Source organism: Trichosurus vulpecula, chromosome 3 (assembly GCF_011100635.1).
Source record: "Trichosurus vulpecula isolate mTriVul1 chromosome 3, mTriVul1.pri, whole genome shotgun sequence".
Taxonomy (NCBI): domain Eukaryota; kingdom Metazoa; phylum Chordata; class Mammalia; order Diprotodontia; family Phalangeridae; genus Trichosurus; species Trichosurus vulpecula.
Window position 1 is genome coordinate 409796005 of NC_050575.1, and position 19235 is coordinate 409815239.

Genomic DNA, 19235 nt, shown 5'->3' on the forward strand with positions numbered 1-19235 from the left:
AAAATGAGAATATTTTCTGTGTCCAGGTGCACTGGGCCCCTCAGGCACGGATGCCTTGTCTCCATGCGGTCCAGACCGGCTCATGGGGTCTCGGGCTGTATCAAGGAGTGGGGCCTATGACTCCCCCCACCCCCCAGTTGTTGAGGGAGCCCCTCCATTTGAGACAGTTCAGTGATGCGGTCAGTGTGCCTGGATTCTGGGGAGGGAGGCCCGTCTTCCCCCCTCCCAAGGCCTATCTCAGCCTGGGCTTATTTCTTCTCTGTCCTATCGATTTTGCTCTTCCTAGGAGTTTTTCTAAGTTCACTTTACTAAGGACCTGGGGAGAAGGGATAGGGAAGAAGCAGCCTAAGTGTCCCAGGGTACCGCACAGGGCAGGATGAGCATTTACTAAGTACCTACCCCGGGCCAGGCACTCTGCACCCTCTCTCATTGAGGGTGTTGTCAGAAGACCCAAGGCAGAGCAGACGGAGATGAAATGGCTGACCCAAGGTCACCCAGCCAGGAATGTCTGAGGCCGGATTTGAACTCCTGACTTCAGGCTGGTCTGCATCTGCCAAGGCCCCTTTTATCGCTTTTGACCTGCTTCCTCCTCCTCCTCTGGGCTGGGTCCTGTGCCTGGCTTCCTTGGCCATTTCCAGCCCTTCTTCATGCTGCGGCTTTGCCTCTGTTGGTGAGCTCCCAGCTCCTTTGTCTGTGTCATCTCCCCACTGGACTGTGAGCTCCTTGAAGGTAGGGCCTGACACAGGAGCCTCATCAGTGCATATGGGCAGGAATCCATGAGACGGGCCAGCCTAGAATGCTGGGTGGAGGGACCTTATTGAGTTTCATTAGGAGAGACTGTGCCTTGGTCAGACCCAGGCTGCCATATTGTGGACAGTAAGAGGGCCCCAGGCCTTGAGTGTGCATCAAAATCAGGTGAAGGGTCTGGGGCGAGATGGAAGAGATGCACTTGTCCTAGTTAGACCCAGAGGGGGCCGGGGCGGGGTGCCCTAGCTGCAGAGATGGCTGAAGGGACACCCTCCCAGAGTGGGACAGGCCACTCCCCCATCCCATTGCAGGTCTTTTTCATGGGCAGCTAACCCTGGGGGACTGATTCTTGTTCAGGCTTGGGTTTGCATGGAGCCCACAAACCCCTTTGCAAAGTATATCAGGCCCTGCAGACTGCCCTTGCCTCCACCATGCCTCAGCTCTGGGAGTCCAGCTTCCTCCCCTCTTAGAGGGAACTTTGGAACACCTGGAGACCCCTCGCTCACCTGCAGACTTCATTGCTAGGGTTTCCATAAGTGCCAGAGTATGTACATATGTGAGTGTATGTGTGAGTGCATGTGTGTGCATATGTATGATATGGTTATGATAGTGGTATAAAGTAGGGAGGGAGGCCAGGGTGTGTATGGGTGTGTGTGTGTGTGTGTGTGTGTCTGTGTGCACATGTGAATGTGTAAATGTGTATCTGGGTGAGTGTGTATGTACTTGTGTGAGTTACTAGCGCACATGTATGTGTACATGTGTGTGCATACACACGATGTGGTTATGGTAGTGGTATAAAGTAGGGAGGGAGGCCAGGGTGTGTATGGGTGTGTGTGTGTGTGTGCGCGTGTGTGTACACATGCACGATTGTATCTGTGTGCACATGTAAGTATGTCAGTGTGCATCTGGGTGAGTATACATGTACTTGTGTGAGTTGCTAGTGCACATGTATGTGTGCATACATGTAATGTGGTTATGGTAGTGCTATGAAGTAGGGAGGCCAGGGTGTATATGGATGTGTGTGTGCACAATTGTGGATATCTGTGAGTGCATGTGTGAGTGTGTAATTGTACATCTTTGTGTGCAAGTGCACTGCATGAGTATGTACCATGTGAGTATACATGTGCATGTGCACTGTGTGTGCATGCATGTGTGTGTGTGTGCACACACTTGTGTGAGTTGCTACTGTGCATGTGTGTGTGCATACGTGATTGTGTGCATGCACCTGTGTGTGTGCATGCATACGCATGCTCTGCAGCTATGGCAGCAAAGCCAAGCTGGGAAGGGGGCAGCAGAGCCCGGCGTTCCTTTGGCATGCCCCAGTGAACAGCCGGATGGCAGGTCAGCACCCAGGTTCTCCTACAGGGCTCTGCGCGTGCGGAAGAAGACTGGCGGTGAGAAGATGCCTGTGCAGATGGTCGGGGACATCGTGGCTGCCGAGCTCTCCCACATGCAAGCTTACATCCGGTTCTGCAGCTGCCAGCTAAACGGAGCAGCCCTGCTGCAGCAGAAGACCGATGAGGATGCAGACTTCAAAGAGTTCTTGAAGGTAATGCTCCCTATGGGTCCATGCCCAAAGGCCAGCCCTGCCTGAGCTGGACTCGTCTTCCCCCCCATCCTGACCCAGGTCACAGGCTTGTATCTCCTCTCAGCTGAGCATCAGCCCCAGGGCAGGCGGTGATCCAGGGCTCAGTAAATGTCATGAGACCCTATGGAGACCACTCATAGACAGGAGCCTCCCCAAAACACACCCATCAAAACTCAGCTTGGCCAACTCGGGCCCAGATCATCAGTGGAAAGAAGCCGAGTCCAGCAAAGACCTATAGGCAGGAGGATCAGGGCTGGAGGGCCCACCTCCTCCCCCGAGGCTCACACCCCTGGCCCAGTACTCTGTTCAATGAAAAGGCTCAACAGATTAGGAAGACAAGACCATGCAGGAAATTAACTGGCACTTCATAACGCTCAGAAGGAAGGGGAATGAGGTCAGGCAACCAAGTAGAGAGACTCTATAGGACACCAGTAAGGGGAAATCCCTACTCCTCTTCACTGGGGCTCATGATTGTTAAACTCTAAAAGCAAGGAGAGCACCTCAGAATAGTGCAGTTCCTCACCTCTGTTTGCCTCAGATTCCTTCTCTGTAAAATGAGGACAATAAGAACAGCACCTTGAAAACCTTAAATTGCTCTCTAGTTCACCATTATTACAGTTAGCTATTAAGAAGGAACAAAAGTATATGGGGGAAATACCTCCAGTGAGACCAGAAAAGACAAAGAGAAGAAATACCCATAGTCAAAGTGGACCTATGGTCTGGGCCAGGACCTGCAAGCTTGGAGGCCCATGATGCAAAGAAGGTAAAGAAGAGAGGTCACCAGATACTTGGACTGGCAGCAGAGATGCAGGAGCATGAGCTGCAGAAAAGGGGTAGAAGAGACCACTGTGAATGTGTGGGGAGGTTACCAGCCACTGCAGATGGCCTTTGCCCTGCTGGAAGAGTGTCCGGAGGACAGGGGATCCAAGAACACATGTCAAGACAAACCACATGGAAAGGAGATAGAACTCAGATCACTGCAGGCATCAACCATGCTCTTTGAGCTTAAGGATAGAAGATAGGACAGGTGTTTCTGGGCATGGTCACTGTGGCAAGAAGGAAATGCTGAATCAGAAATAGGAGAGTGCTGCATGAGCCAAGGCTGGCTAGGAAAGCTATGACCCTCAGCAAGGGGCTATCCCTAAGGAGAGGAAGGGATTCCAGGAGGACTAAGAAGACTCATTGCTTTGAGAGAGAGGGCCTCAACCCAGAAGGCTCCAACAAAAATGGCAGATATTCAGACACAAGGAGGCCAGAAGCCATCCAATGCCTTTGGTGAACTCAAGTCCTGGCATCCTTGGGAACTGAAAGAATGGGCAAGCGTGATGGCTGAACCCCTACCAGCGGGTCTTGGAGGGTTACTGGGGACAGTAGAGACACCACACAATAAGAGAAGGGCAGAGTTCCCCCACAAAGGGGAGTAGCAGGAGAGAAAGGGAAGGGAGCCCTTAAACTCTAGGACAGAGGACCGGATTTGGATACCTAGCAACGTTCTAGATGGTACTCTTGGAGGGGGTGCTTAGTAAACCTGTAGAAAGAGAAGCTATGTTCTCAGCCAGCCTGGCTTCAGAGACTCACACCCTGTAAAATGTACCTGTTGCTGTAGAAGAGGTGATGGGAGGGCATCTGGGTGGCTTCAGTACCCAAGAAGGAATCAGTCATTCACAGTCCAGTGTCTCTGAGGGATCCATCCATGCTTTGGGCTGCAGTGCCTGGCTGCCCACTTTACAAGGTGACCCCGTAAGAGGAGAAGAGCAAAGACCTCTGGGTTCAAATTCAAAGAGACCTTGAGATCCAAGATGCTAATTGAGATAATGAATAGCGTCAGCAAAGCCATGGGCTACAACATCAACAGGCAAAAATCACTAACATTTCTGCAGTAGTAACTAAATCCAAGAGGCGGTAACAGAAGGGAAATCCTATTCCAAACGAATGCAAAATGCCTAAGATATCTGGGGCAGTCAGGCAACACAGTGGAACTCAGTAAAATAATCACAAAGAAACAAAGATCAAAAACATAAAGGGAAATAATAAAGAAGCCGTGAAGGAGAGAGGAAGCACTTCCAAAACTCAAACCACATTATAAAGCGGCACTTGTCAAGACCGTCCAGTATTGGCTAAAGATTAGAAGATAGACCAGTGTTCTGTAAACTGGAAAACATAAATTACTTAGGAAAGAATTCCTTACTTGATGAAAACTCCTAGGAAAATTAGAAAGCAGTTTGGGAGAAATCAGGCTTAAACATACCTTTCACCGTATTCCATAATAATTCTACATAGTTACATAACCTTAATATTAAATATGCATGATAATTTTACTAGGAAGTATAGAAATAGAAGAAACAGCTTCTAATCTTTAACATTTGACAGCTGTGAATAGGAGACATGTTCTTAACCAAACATGGGATAGAAGCAATTACAGACGACAGAGTAGAAAACTTTAATTACGTGAAACTGGAAAGCTGCACAGATTAAACAGTACACCTAGAGTAAAAATGGAAGTGGTTGAATAGGAAAAAAATCTTTGTACCAAATTTCTCTGATAATGATTTGATATCCAAGATATAAACAATTAACAAACATATACCATAACTGAGGCAGCTAGATGGCTGCCTAGAACCCCGGTCCTGGAGTCAGGAAGACCTGAGTTCAGATCCAGCCAAACACTTCCTACCTGTGTCACTTCATCTCAGTTGGCCTCATTTTTCTCAGCTGTAGAATGGGGACAATAAGAGCACCTGCCTCCCAAGGTTGTTGTGAGGACCAAAAGAGATCATGTTTATACAGTGTTTAGCCCAGGGCCTGTCGTTGGTGCTGCATAAATGCTTATTTTCTTCTCTTTCCCTTGGTCATGTGATCATGCACAGCTGAGGAGTCACAGTGACAAGGTGATGGGAAGTGAGGGAGCCACCCCGGGGGAGGGGGTGTGCGTGCGTCTGACCATCCTCTGGGAATTGGTTTGCACTGGAATATCAAACCTTTGTCACCCTCGTCGTGGTTTGCAAACAATTTGATGGTGGGTTGAGAAAGTACAAGCACATGTTGCACTTTGTCAGAATTGGTCACAAACACCAGAACCGTTGGGTGTAGGACGGTTGTGAATTGCTGCAGAAACAAACCTGTGATCTTCAAACACATACATGCTTATTGCAACAGAGGGAAGATGTGTTTGTAACACAATTAGGCAATCAAGGTGCAACTGAGAGTTTTTAGTGCATACTCCAGGGTCCATTGTCACACACCCTCCCCAGGATCTTCATAAGCCACTAAATGGGAACTTCCAACCTAGACAAGAGATGGAAACATTTTTTAAACTATTTAAGAGTTAAAAGAAAATGGCATGAGGTATTTTTTCTGTTACAGGGGAGAGGTGATTTTTTTCATCCCACAAATACATGCAATTATTGGGGACAAGATAAATGTGCTTGCAGTAAAAAAAAATTTTTTTTAATCTGTAAAACAAAAGAAAAAAACTAGAGGGAATGTATAGTAAATATGACATCATCGTCATCATCACTAGCATTTATACAGTCCTTAGAAATTTGTGAAGTGCTGGACATTGGTTACCTCATTTAATCCTCACATAATCTTGTGAGGTAGATTAACTTCTAAATATGGAACTGTTAAAAATCCAAAGGGGACTCTCCTGTCACAGAGGAGAATCAGCCAAGAAGATGAGCAGGTTTCAGAAGAAGAAGCACAAATTAGATCCACCAGATGGAGGAGAGGGGAAGTTTGTCCAACAATTAGTTCACTGAAATTAATTCAGATATTAATAGGTACTAAGGAAGTCTGATAAATGGTGTTGATGTTTGTATTAAGTTTGTGACAGCTATTTAAAATAATAACCATTTCTGGAAGGATCCAACCATGTAAGGGCAGGAGTGGGCTGGGAGACTCTGAATCTGGGTGAGTGGACCCCCTCTCCTCAGCAAGGCTAGTGTTCCAACCATCCAGCTAGCAGCTGTCGTGGGGGTGAAAGACCAACACAAGCCCAACAACAAGAACACTACCAGCATGCTGCAAGAGCACAGGTTCTTTGGATCTGCTTAACTAAGGAAAGCTACGTGAAGGGGTTGACAAGCTTACTTTAATTCAGCATACAAATATCATTCACTTAGTTCAGGGGAAAAAGCCAGCACCCTGAACTTCAGAGCAAATACAAACAAATTACAAACATCAACAGACAGACTTTGTCTGATTCAAATCCCAATACATAGTTACCAGAGTTTAACAAAGTCCCAACATCCGGGTTACAAGCTGGAGGGCTCCTAGTTACAGCTGCCCAGAGTCTCTGCCTCAGCACCACCACAAGTGAGAGCCCTGCACAAATGGCCCTGCCTTTCTTCTTATAGGGCTTCAGACATCATCAAACATCATCAAACATCATCTGAATGACCAGAACTTAGGCTGCTATGATTGGCTCTAGAGTGAGCCCCTCCCCTTAGGACCCTGGGAGGTTCACATCCACACGGGTTAGGTTAACACCTAATAGGGGTTAGAGCCTGGGGCTTAGCCCTTAGTAAGACTCAAGACGGGCATGGCTCTGGAGTTAGCACCTCCCCTTCGCCAGCCCCACCATGGCCCCACCCCAGTCACCAATCCACACCCACATAGGTTCCACACCTAATAGGGGTTTGGGCCTGGGGCTTAGCACCTAGTAAGGCTCAATGAAATACACTGAATTACTCAGAGGAAACAAAGGCCAAACTCTTCAAGGGCACTTGGTCGAACTAAGTATTAAGAGCCCATTTTGCTTACCAACTCAGTTGGCCTCTTCTACCCCCCACCCCAGGGCTCTCAGGGTTTTCTACAGGGTTAGAGTTTCTCTGTAATGCTTTTGACTCATTGAGCCTTCATTTTAGGTAGGTTCTCAGCACCCCAGTTCCATCAAACTAATTAATATTAGTTTTTATAAGGGGGTGTTTATGTAAAAAAATACAGCAGTAAGAAAAGCACAAGCTTTTCTCTAACACCATAGGGGACATGCTGCCCCCTCTACCAGCTTAGTCTCTGGTAAGACCTTTTTCTGCATAGCATTGATCCTCCCAGTTTACATCCAAACTCAACCTCACCATCAGACAAGTCTTTGTCTTAGCTACTGCCGGGCTGGGTCCACATGGTCACTTCCAGACCTCTTGGTGACCTGTCCTCCTGACCTTTTGGATTTCACAAGGCTGCAGCCTCCAATCTCCTTGTCCTGAAATGAAAGAGCAAAGAAGCCATGTTCACAGATTACATGCTGGCCTTCCAGGGAGAAAGGCATCTCCACTTTAGAGCATCATCCCTGCCCAGACACTGGCAGCCAGAACAAAGTCCCATGAAGAGGATGGCCAAGATGCCCCTCAGCACTGCTGGGCCCAGTTCTGTGACTGGACTTAACCCAAGACCCTGCCACTACCTGTGTGGTTAGCCAGCCAGGCCCAGGGCCCTTCCCTTCCATGATGCTGCCGTCCGCAGAAGTGGGCTTCCAAGAATCCCCATGTGGAGCAGTGCACCAGCCACTGCCCCAGGCATCCTGGAGAAAATCGGGTCAGGGGTGGTGCCCTGTTCTGCTCGCCTCTGGTCACTCTGGGTGGGATGGATGCATTGCAGCCTCGGCCCCAGGCCCAGGTGCTCCCACTCTGTTCATCTGTCTGTGTCCTGGGGCCAGTGTGGATTTTTCTCTAGCTCCAATTCTATTGGAGACCCAAACCCTCACTGGGACATCAGAGGGTAGTAGCTGTGCCAGGCAGGAGCTCTGCTCAGGGCTCTGGGCACTCTGCCACAGCCTGTTACCCTCTGTCTTTGTTCTGTGATCTCTCCTAGAGACTGGCCCGAGACCCTCGGTGCCAGGGCATGCCACTGTCTAGCTTCCTGTTGAAACCCATGCAGAGGATCACACGCTACCCACTGCTCATCAAGAACGTGAGTCCTTGGGGAGTGGAGGGGCAGGGTGGAGCAGTACAGCAGCGAGGCCCCTTTCAGGCCCAGAGGAGGGGAAGGGGAGAGGAGAGCAGACATGAAGGCCCGGAGCTGCCCTCTCTGAGCCTGCTGCAAGAGCCTCCTCCAGACTGTGCAGAGTGCAGGCGGGCAGAGGGAGTTGTGGGGAGGTCGCTAGGCGAAGGGCCCCTCTACACTCTGAATTGCGTCATGGTCCTCTACCCACCCTAGATCCTGGAGAATACCCCAGAAAGCCACGTGGACCACTCCTCCCTGAAGCTCGCCCTGGAGCGTGCCGAAGAGCTTTGTTCCCAGGTCAATGAAGGGGTCCGGGAGAAAGAGAACTCTGACCGCCTGGAGTGGATCCAGGCTCACGTCCAGTGTGAAGGCCTAGCCGAGGTGAGGGGGGTGGTGCTCCTGGGGCCGGCTGGGGCCTCAGAAACCCCCTGCTCGCTCAGGTTCTCTTGGGTAGAGTCGAGCTTCCCTCAGGAGGCTGGTCACACCTGAGCTGAGCCAATCTAGCACTTCTGGTTGTAAATTGGCCAAGCCACTGTCCTGGAGGCAGCAAGAAGCCATGGCAGGTAATTGAGCACGCTTTATAAAGATGATTTGGGAAACTGGACCCTGGTGAGAAATCATTATACAATCTAGGATGTAGGTGAAACCGTCACTGGTGAGTTTAGAGCAGAGGCAGAAATGGTGCAGCTGGCTGCTGAGTGGATGTGGGGGTCGGGTGAATGAGGGAGGGTGTGAGCTCTGATACGGAGACCCCAGTGTCACCAGACCTGCAGCACAGGAGGAGGATGGTCACTAGTGGCCACATGGACCAGATGCATCGCCAGGAGCCGGGCCTCCAGGCTGGGGGAGGGGTGTGTGCAGGCCCCAGGGAGGAGAATTACCCCTGTTTGCCCCCTCAGAATGCTCCATCAGCAGTGGCCCAGGCACAATGGGCATATATCAGTAATAATTTCTGGTCACTGTCATATTGATGAGCAGATAATAATCATGGTTACTGTAGCGAGGGCCGATGAAGCACCTGAGGTTTGCAAAGAGCTTCACAACTAGCACATCTGAGCCCCTGGGAGACAGGTGCGTCTGGGGAAGAAGAGTCTGAAGTGCGGGTCCTGACTCCCGGGCCAGCATCGGAGCCCCCGCAGCTGCTGCACCCAGAGGTGTTGGGGTCAGCCAGGCTTGGGGCCCGGCAAGGCCATCTGAACCATGGGGGCATAGGAAAGGAAGGCCTGGCCCAGCACAGTGGTCACTGCACAGCAGCCAGGTCCGATCCCCTGAGTGACCCCCTGTCTCTCTTGAAGCAACTCATCTTTAACTCTCTGACCAACTGCCTGGGCCCTCGGAAGTTGCTGCACAGCGGGCGGCTGTACAAGGCCAAGAGCAACAAGGAGCTCTTTGGCTTCCTCTTCACGGACTTCCTGCTGATGACCCACGCCGCCAGGCCGTTCCCGGCTGCCTCGGGCCCCGAGAAGCTCTTCAGCAGCAAGTCCAGCGCCCAGTTCAAGATGTACAAGACGGTGAGTGAGGCGGGAGGTGCAGGGCGATCCCAGCTGGCACGGCCCGCCTTTGCTGCTCCGCTCACTCTCCTGCCTTCCCCAGCCTGTCTTCCTGAACGAGGTCTTAGTGAAGCTGCCCACGGACCCTTCGAGTGACGAACCCATCTTCCACATCTCCCACATTGACCGTGTCTACACGCTCCGAGTGGACAACATCAACGAGAGGTCAGAGCCTTCCTGGGCTGGGCCTTCCACTCTGTCCTTCTGTCCATGCAGCTGCCCATCCTTCCCTCTCTTTGTCCATCATCTGTCTGACGCTCTGTCCATTTCTCCTTCCGTCTGTCTACCCTTCTGTCTATCTCTCCATCCACATACTCCATCTGTCTGTCCATCCATCTATTTATCATCCGACTCTGTCCATCTGTCTATCTCCACATAGCTCTGTCTGTCTGTCCATCTTTATCCATCCATCTGTCTGTCCATCCATCTCTCCATCCACATAGCTCCATCTGTGTGTCTGTCCATCCATCTTTATCCATCCATCTGACACTCCATCTCTTTGTCCATCTCTCTGTCCATCTGTCCACTTCCCCATCTCTCCACCCACATAGCTCATCTGTCTTTCTCTCCGTCTTATCTGTGTGTCTGTGTCTATTCATCTTTCTGTTCATCTGCCTATCCACCTGTCTCCCATCAAGCGTTGCTCATACATACATTGGTCAGTTCCTGAATGTGCATCTGCTTTTTCCAAAGTCCAGCACTAGGGGGTGCCATAGAGCACAGAGCAAACACCAGGCCTGGAATCCTGAAGACCTGAGTTCAAATCCTGTCCCAAATTCTCACTAGCTCTGTGACTCTGGGCATGTCCCTTCACCTCTGTCTGCCTCAGTTTCCGTATCTGTCAAATGGGGATCATACTAGCCCCTGCCTCCCAGGGTTGTTGTGAGGATCCAATGAGATGCCATCTGTAAAGTGCTTAGCTGAGTGCCTGGCATACAGTAGGGGCTCCATAAATGCTTGTCCTCTCCTCCACTACCCAGAGCTAGCTGAGTTCCATGGGTGTGCCTTGTGGTGTCACAGGGCGAATAGAAACAGGGTTCAAGCTCAGGAGAGAGACGGGGCCATGGTGTTTGAGGGATGCCTGCAGTTGTCTGCGGCCAAGCGCTTCCCTGTGCCACACCCAAGCATCCACACAGCTCATGTCTCAGGGGAGATTAGAGGTCAGAGCTGTTGACAGATGAGGAAACTGAGGCAAGAGCCAGCAGGTGACTCGTCTGGGGTCATGTAGCTAGGAAGCACAGAGGCTGGATTTGAACCCAGATCCTCTAGCCAAGTTCAGGGCTCCGCTCCCTGCTCCACTGGGCACAAGAAGGTACCTGGGAAGGAGAGAGGCATGGCTGGCATCTGTAGGAGGTCAGCAGATGGGTGACCCAGACCTAGAGGGCAGAGATGGGAAGACTGAGGCCCTTCGCCTTGCTAAGGCTGACTGCCAGCCTCTGGCTCCTTGACCAGAGGGGATCCTGGCCCGGGAGGCCAGTGAGCAAGCACTGGCTCAGGAAAGGGAGGAGGGCACCGGCAGGCCCCACATCCTGCCCGCTGCTCCATGTCGAGGGGGCCTTCAGAGACCCTACCAGGGTGAGCACTGCAAACATGGGTCATTGGGGGAGCCAAGAACAGCAGCCATGGGTCTTCTGAGGTTCCTGAATCTGGGAGTGAATCCCCTACAGCAGTCGTGGCTGTGCACACATGTCCAGTAGGGAGGGTATTTGGCACTCTGCTCCTCCCAGGCTGGCCATGCCCAGGGCCCAAGCTGCCCCTGTTCAGCCAACATCCCCCTGACCCAGGTGCTTGCTGCTCAGGCTGACCTCAGCTGTCTGGGTGGGGCTGCTCTCAAGACTCACCCAGAGGTCCCTGCTAATGATGGGAGGCTCCTGTTGCCCAGAGGTCTGGTGCCAAGTGCTTTAGATAGAGGTGGGAGGGAATGCTGTTTGTGGATGGCTGTTGGGCTGGGAGGCAGGCCAGGCCCCTGGCCAGTGACCACGGGGCCAGGCACCACTGAGAATTCCCACCTGCCTGGGCTTGGCCTCTTGGGTCTTATGCTCTCTCTGCCCCCTAGGACAGCCTGGGTTCAGAAGATCAAAGGAGCTTCAGAGCAGTACATCGAGACCGAGAAGAAGAGGCGGGAGAAGGCCTATCAAGGTACAGGGTGGAGGTGGAGAGCCCCCAAGGGCGGGGTTGGAAGAGGCATCCCCCATGTAGGGAAGGGCCTGAGCACTTAGTGTCTGCTGTGTGCCAGGCCAGGGACCAGCCCAAAAGCCAAACTGCCCCAGCCTTATGCAGCTTCTACTCCCTTGGGGGAGGCCCCACAAGCACCAGGAATAAGTACAAAAGACAAAGAAAACACCTCTGCAGCTGGGGAGGTGGGGAGAGCTTGGGGGGCCTTGGGGCAGGGGGACAGGGGCAGGCTGGGAGGATGGGATGGGTGGGCACAGGTGTGCTGGGGGGGGCCCTGGGACAGGGGGAGAGAGCAGGCTGGGAGGATGTGCTGGGCATAGGTGTGCTAGGGGAGGCCTGGGGCAGAGGGGGAGCAGAGGCAGTCTGGGTGGGGCCTTGGGGGACAGGGGCAGGGGGCAGCTGCAGTGAGTCTAGTGGAGGGCTGCAGGGAGGAGGGGGATGTGACAAGGCAGTATAGGGCTCCAGATCCAAAGAGAAGAGTTGCTCTTTTCACCTCCGGGAGTGTCAGGCCCCCTCCACCTTCCAGCCCATGTCTTACCTCCATGCATTTGTACAGGCCTGGCCAGCCCCCTCCCCAGGTTACTGTGGGTTGACTTGTGTGTCTGTTTCATCCCTCCAGTGGAGACAATGTGCCATTTCTCACTGTCTCCCAGCACCTGTCCAGTGAACGGTGGAGCCACAAGCAGGAACTCCAGGAGGAAGGGGAGGTGTGGGAGCTCATCATGATGCAGTGGTTGGAAGGGCTGCCAGAGCATAGAGGAGGAGGTCAGGAGTACTCAGCGAGCTGAGTTCAGGCAGGAGCAAATGTCTGAAGAAGTGGAGGAGACGTGGCCCACCTCCCATTACATGAGGCCCTTTGCCACCTCATCTCTCTTCATTGTCCCGGCCAAGGTCAGGAAGAGGGCAGGGACCAGGACAGGTAGCAGCAGGAGCCGTTAGAGCCAAGACAGGCGGGTCACCTCTTGGGGTGTGAGGTTCAGAGCAGTGGATACCCAAGCCCTTTTGGGAGGATGGGGATTAGCTGTGGGCCAGGGAGAGTAGGAACAAAAGCTTTTATTAGGCACCTGCCGTGTGCCAGGCACAGTGCTGAGCACTGAGGACACATACAGCAGAAAGAGGGTTCCTGCCTTCCCTCAAATTGCTGATGGCCTGATGCGGAAGGACCACACATCACGGGCACCTGGGCACAGTGACCTGGAGGCCTGTTTTGGGCAGCAGCAGAGGGGAAGGGGTCAGCCCTTGTCCTTGCATGGGGAACTTGTGTCCTTAGAGATCTGCCCTCCTCTTCCTCAGCCCCATGACCACCTCCTCCTTCCCTCCTCCTCAACCACACATTGGGTCTCTCCATGAACTTATTCTGTTTCCCTCATTAGAAGTGCTGACCATTCCAGCTCTCCTTAAGCCTTGCCTCACCCAGACCTGTTCTCTGCCCCTCACTGAGACCCCTCCTCCTCCTCAGTCCTTTCTCAGTCCCTGACCGCCCAACCCGACTTCACTCTGACTCCCACCTATCTTGGCTCTACACGGTCCTCTTGCCCCCTCGTCCTGGCATTGCCCTTCTCTCGCCAGGTCTCGGGTGCCCCACGCACGGATGGCATCCCCTCTCCACTGGGCTGGGCAGCTCTTTGATTCTGCCCCCATTATGTGAGACCCTTTGCCACGTGATCCCTTTCCCCCCACCCCTACTGGCCATCATCCCCATCTTCTCTTCCTTTAGTCTCTACCTGGGCCCTCCTGTCTTCTCCAGCCTGGTGGCCTCACTATTCCCCTTTCTCATCTCCAGCCCATCCCTGTCTCTTGGTCCCTGCTCTGTTGCCCACACACATGTCCTAAGGCTCCCCTACCCTCCACCCCCTGGAGTCCCCTCTTGTCCTGATGGTGCCTCCCTTTAACAGCCCAGGCTGCCTCTGCTCTGCTTTGCGCCCTCTCTGCTCACCCCCTCCTCACCCTTTGCATCCATGCTTCTGGCCCTGCACCCCACCCCACACCTGAAGCCATCCGTAGCTGTCTATGGCTTGTTCATTGTCACATCTCAGCCCTTAGCCTTTCCTGCTGGCCAGTGTCCTCGGCCCCCTCAGCCACTGTCTCCCACTCTCCTGGTTCCTCTTCTCTGCCTCTAGTGGGGTGTGCACCCCTGGCCAGCTCCACTCTCGGTCCCTCACCCCGGTCTGTCCCAGGGACACCTCAGTCATTGTTCCCAAGCCCAAACTCATGCTTTTCCCCCCAGATCCAACCCTTGGCCAAATGTCCCTGTTTCTGTGGGGGGCAGGCACCCATGTGTGCACGTCAGTGTTGTCCCGCTCATCTCTCCCAGCCAGTCAGTCACTAGATCTCGTATCCACCTCCTTGGCGTTATCCTTCCCACCTCTGCTCTCCTCATTGGTCGCCGTCCACTCCAGACCAAGCTCCACACTGTGGCCCTTATGCCCACTGTGTGTCCCATGCCTATGCCCGTGTGACTGTCCTACTCAACACACTCCAATATCCACACTTGGGCTTAGCTTTGAAAGCCCTTCATGATCTGGCCCCAGCCTAGCTTGGCAGCTTCCCTCCCATACCCAGCGATGCTGTGTAAATGGAGCACCTGGCTCCTCCTAATATACAGGGTAGCTAGGTAGGGCAGCAGATACAACACAGGGCCTGGGCTCAGGAAGATCTGAGTTCAAATCCAGCCTCAGTCCTTTACTAGCTGCATGGCCCTGGCAAGTCATTTAACCTCTGTAGGCTTCAGTACAGGGATATTGGCTCCTATCTCCCAGGGTGGTTGTGAGGGTCAAATGAGATCTCTGTAAAGCGCTTAGGACGGTGCCTGGCATATAGTAAGCACTATATCGATGTTGTTACTCTCATGATCATCATCGTCACCTCCACGCCTTTGCCCTGGCCGGCTCCCTCCTCTGCCTCCCAGAAGCCCTCTCTTCCTTCGGGATGTAGCTCCAGCCCCACCTTCTCTAGGAAGACTTTCTTGATGTGCCTTCTCCCAAACCCCTGCATTGAGTCTCTTTACATTGATGGGGTCCTGGTGCCTGTGGTCTGGAAGCTCCTTCCTGCTGTGTTCTTTGTCCTTTATCTCAGGACCAGGCACATAGTAGGGGCCTAAGAAGTGCTTTTGGACTGACTGGCTGGGACTTAAGGGGGGGGGGTGGGTCAGGGAGCCTGCGCTTGTGAACTCGTCCCCCCCATTCATCTGTGCCCTGGGTCCCTTCGGCTCTGGGGTACGTGCAGCCGCCTTCGGGAGCCGCCCTGCTCTGGGGGCTTCCATTCAAGCTAGCCGCCTCTGCTTCTTCACAGCACGATCGCAGAAGTCCTCTGGCATCGGCCGGCTCATGGTCCACGTCATCGAGGCATCAGAGCTCAAGGCCTGCAAGCCCAACGGTGAGCACTGAGCCCCCTGGGTGTGGTGGAGGGGCTAGCCCAGGCTCGGTCACCCACAGTCCGGGAGCCAGTCACCTGCGGTCTAGGCTCGGTCGCCCACGGCCTGGGCTCCTGTCCATCCCGGCTTTGTCCTGCACAGGTAAAAGTAATCCTTACTGTGAAGTCAGCCTGGGCTCTCAGAGCTTCACGACTCGGACCCTGCAGGACACCCTGAGCCCCAAGTGGAATTTCAACTGCCAGTTCTTCATCAGAGACCTGTATCAGGATGTGCTCTGCCTGACCCTGTTTGATCGGGACCAGTTCTCCCCAGACGGTGGGTGGGGGACTGAGATGGAGTTGGGGAGCTCAGATGTTGGGGGGCCCAGAGGGCCGAGGCTGTGGGGGAGAGAGCAGAGAAGGGCTCGGAAAGGCTGGCTGTGGCCACCCAGGTGGGGATGCTTTGGGACTCGCCATCATTCGCACGGAGACATGAGGGGTTTTGTTGTTCTCTTGCCAGATTTCCTGGGTCGAACCGAAATCCCTGTGGCCAAGATTCGGACGGAGCAGGAGACCAAGGGGCCTACCACCCGCCGCCTGCTGCTGCACGAGGTCCCCACAGGCGAGGTGTGGGTCCGCCTGGATTTGCAGCTGTTTGAGCAGAAAACGCTGCTCTAGGGGCCTGTGCCCAGGGCCGGCCAGGGCTCCCCTGTGTGTGTGGCCCCCCAGGCCAGGGCAGGTCCCTCGGTGGGGAGGCCCCAGGAGCGGGAGACATCTCTGCTAGGACGCTCTGCTGACACCAGGGGGTTTTAAGGAGGGGGGGGGAAACTTGACTTACTTTAAATACTGTGACCTCTAATGATGTGGAAAATATTTTTTGATTTGATTTTCTTAAGAAGCGTAAATTATTTATGTAAAATGCTTTGTTTTTGCACCTTTCCATAGGACATGCATCTTAAAGCTTTGTCATTGCCAACATGTACAGAAAGAGAAAATATATGTTTGTGGACAGAATTCTCTGCAGTCAGGCCAGTGTGATGGGGGCGTGGGGGGTGCAGGAGGCTGGGCCAGGATACAGGAGGGGAGGGGCACAGGAGGCTGGGCAGGGTAGGGGGCACAGGAGGGCTGGACCTTTCTCTTCTGAGTGGACCTGGTCTCCAGGGTCCAGTGTGTGGAGTGTGGGCTTGAGAGGCAGCTGACCACCAGGCCTGCCATCTCTTCTGCACCAGGAGCAAGGTCATGCTGACCTTGGAGGCATCCTTGCCACCCTCCCCTCCTCAGTTTCCCCAGGAGTAAAGTGGCCTCTCTGGCCCCTCCCAGCTCCCACACTCTGGGATTCACACCAAGTCCCAGAATCTCAATGGGGATAACCCTCAGGGGCCATCTGGTCTCAATCAGAGCCTCCAAGAACAGGGAGCAGCCCCGTCCCCACTGGGACGCTCTTGTGCCAGCCCAGCTTGGCCCTTTGGCTCTTGGCTCTGCCCCCTCCCCCTGAGCCTTCTCTTCTCCATGGTAACCATCCTTCAGTCTGTCCTGATGTGACAGGGACTCCAGGGCCCTTTCCCAGCCTGGCAGCTCTCTCTGGACAAGCCCCTTTATCATTGTCCTTCTTCAGGTGTGGCACCCAGAGCTGAGCTCCGCCCCCTGCCCCCAGAAGAGGTCTAGCCAGGCCAGAGAGAGAGGGACCATCCCCTCCCCAGAGCCCGAGATCATAGTCATTGGGGGCTGCAGCATCTTATTGCTGAGCTTGTGGTCCCCTAAGACCCCTGGCTCTTTTCCAGACAAACTCTGTCTGAACTTTCCCCTTCCTGTCTTTGTGGAATTGGCTTTTCAAACCCCAGGGCAACACTTTCCATTGATCCTTAGTGGGTTTCATCTTACTTACCATGGCCACTTTTCTCTGGGCACAGCTCCCCTTAGCCAGGAGCCCAGAGTGTGTTGTAGAGACAAACAAGCAAATTGCTTTATTTGACCCCTCAGGGCACCCAGCACACTCCCCTCTGACGCTCCCTGGATATCTCTGATCCCAACAACAACCAGGAGCGAAGAGGCTTGTGGTCTCTTAGGTCAGAAACCCCTTGGGGCTGACTGGTGGGCCCACACACCACCTCATAGCCCATTCAAAAGCAAAGTCCCTTTTGGGTCTGCTTCTAAAGTTCAGCCCACATTAGGAGGAAAGATTGATCTGTGATGACCCTTTAGGATAGTGCTGAAGGCACGTATGCTGATCTCATGGTGTGTGCAAGGCCTGGCCCATGCAGGGGATGGGTGCTGGCTTCTCCTGGTACCTGGGGCAGAGAGGGCAGAGAGGGCAGAGGGTCACCTTGAGCCCCGAGCCCAAAGACACCCCCCTAGCCCCTCCATACACAGGGCCTCCATACACACCCCATCCCCTTGGCCAAACACCAGAGATTCCATCCCCAGACCCAGATTGGATGGCAGCCTCGGTGCAGAGGGTGGGCCCTCCTGTGGAAGCCCCCAGGGTACCCATAAGAGCAGTGTTGGCGAGAGATGCCTGTTCTGTTCTTGGGCGGGGGTGGCCAGTTGGGGGCCAGGCTCACTTACGTGCAGTGCAGTGTGTGGCTGGTCGGCCGATTTGTGGACCTGAGTGATGTAGGGCGATGTGCCCAGACCTCGGCAGCGTTGCTGCTGGCCCTGGAGCTCCCCACCTCATCTCGGTCCACCGTGGTCCAGGCTGTCGGCATCAGCCCGGATATGCCCAGCACCTGCCCAGTGACCAGCGAACGTTGGCATTGCGTCCATGGTCAGGGGTCCCGGAGCCCTCATTGTCCCTGGAGCCTCACATGTCCCCCCCCACCTTAGGGTTATTCATTTCTGGGGCTTCTTGTCTCTGTGATCAAAGCTACGAAAAGGTGTGACCTCCCCACTGGAGACTAAGCTCCGTGTGGGCAGGCGCTGTGCCCTAAATGAATGACATAATTGGGACAGGAAGATCCAGGGCCCCAGGGGAAGGAGAAATGAGGAGCCAAAGAGGTAGCCCACTTAGCCAAGGGCCTGGGTTCTGGCTGCCATTCTGACTTCAGGGCTCCCCTGGTGACCAGGGCCCTCAGGGCAAGCATCCACACAGAATCCCAGACACAGAAGGTCTTGGTGACCACCGAGGTCTGAGCCCACCCAGACCCCACTCACCGAATTCACCACCTTCTCCTGTGCATCCTCCGGCCTGAGTTTCAGGACTGGGAAGAACTTCATGCTGGGTGGACGACTCCTCTCCACAGAGCCTGGCTTGGCTCCAGTACTGAAGGAAACACAGAAGAAAAGAGGGATCATCCTGTGGGTGTCGGCCTCACAGGTCTTCCCGCTGGCCAGAGCTGGACCAGGAGTGCCAGGCAGGCCAGGTGAAGGGCCAGATGGTGTCTGCTCTAACCCTGCCAGATCCTGCAAGGGGACGCTTTCTGCTGTGCCCACGAGACTTGGGAATCAGACATCAGGATTCTTCTTGGAGTCGTCAGAATAGGCCAAGTTCAGTGGGAGCCTGAGGGTCATTCCCAACATGGACAGAAGTCCGAACTGTGAGGGCCAGTCTCTGTCAGATGGGGACATTGGGGAGTGGCCCTGCCCCACACAAGTCAAGGCTGGGGCAGATGCAAGGGGCAGTCAGGGAATGGTAGTGAATCCAGTGTAGCCAGGGCTGAGCAGGGGGAGGTCATGTGGAGGAGGGGAGGTGGTAGGCAGGTCAGGACTACGGCCTTGAATGCCAGCCTGAGGATGGAACTGATTCAGTGGGCAGTTTCTAAACAGGCAGCGCTTAGGAGAGTGTCCAGGACATCGGAGGAGTGGAAAGCATGTCATGTGAGAGTGGCTTAGTTGTCATCTTTCTGGGTGGATCATTTCACACACAGTAGGAACTCCCAGGTGAGGAA

At 53.8% G+C, this 19235-nt stretch overlaps 1 protein-coding gene across 5 annotated transcripts in view; it reads left to right on the forward strand.

Moving 5' to 3' along the window:
• The window catches only part of ITSN2 (intersectin 2), a 107642-nt gene extending 91296 nt beyond the window's left edge, over positions 1–16346 (forward strand). For 2 of the 5 annotated variants that reach the window (XM_036748825.1, XM_036748820.1), the window contains 9 exons: positions 2113–2296; positions 8144–8242; positions 8489–8656; positions 9571–9786; positions 9869–9990; positions 11882–11964; positions 15292–15375; positions 15515–15688; positions 15872–16346. In XM_036748825.1, the coding sequence (XP_036604720.1) occupies positions 2113–2296; positions 8144–8242; positions 8489–8656; positions 9571–9786; positions 9869–9990; positions 11882–11964; positions 15292–15375; positions 15515–15688; positions 15872–16029 (1288 nt within the window). In that variant the 3' untranslated portion in view covers positions 16030–16346. Of the gene's footprint in view, positions 1–2112; positions 2297–8143; positions 8243–8488; positions 8657–9570; positions 9787–9868; positions 9991–11881; positions 11965–12653; positions 15021–15291; positions 15376–15514; positions 15689–15871 lie in introns of those variants that run through there. The other 3 variants (XM_036748821.1, XM_036748822.1, XM_036748823.1) reach the window with 3 other exon arrangements.
• Positions 16347–19235: the final 2889 nt, after the last annotated feature.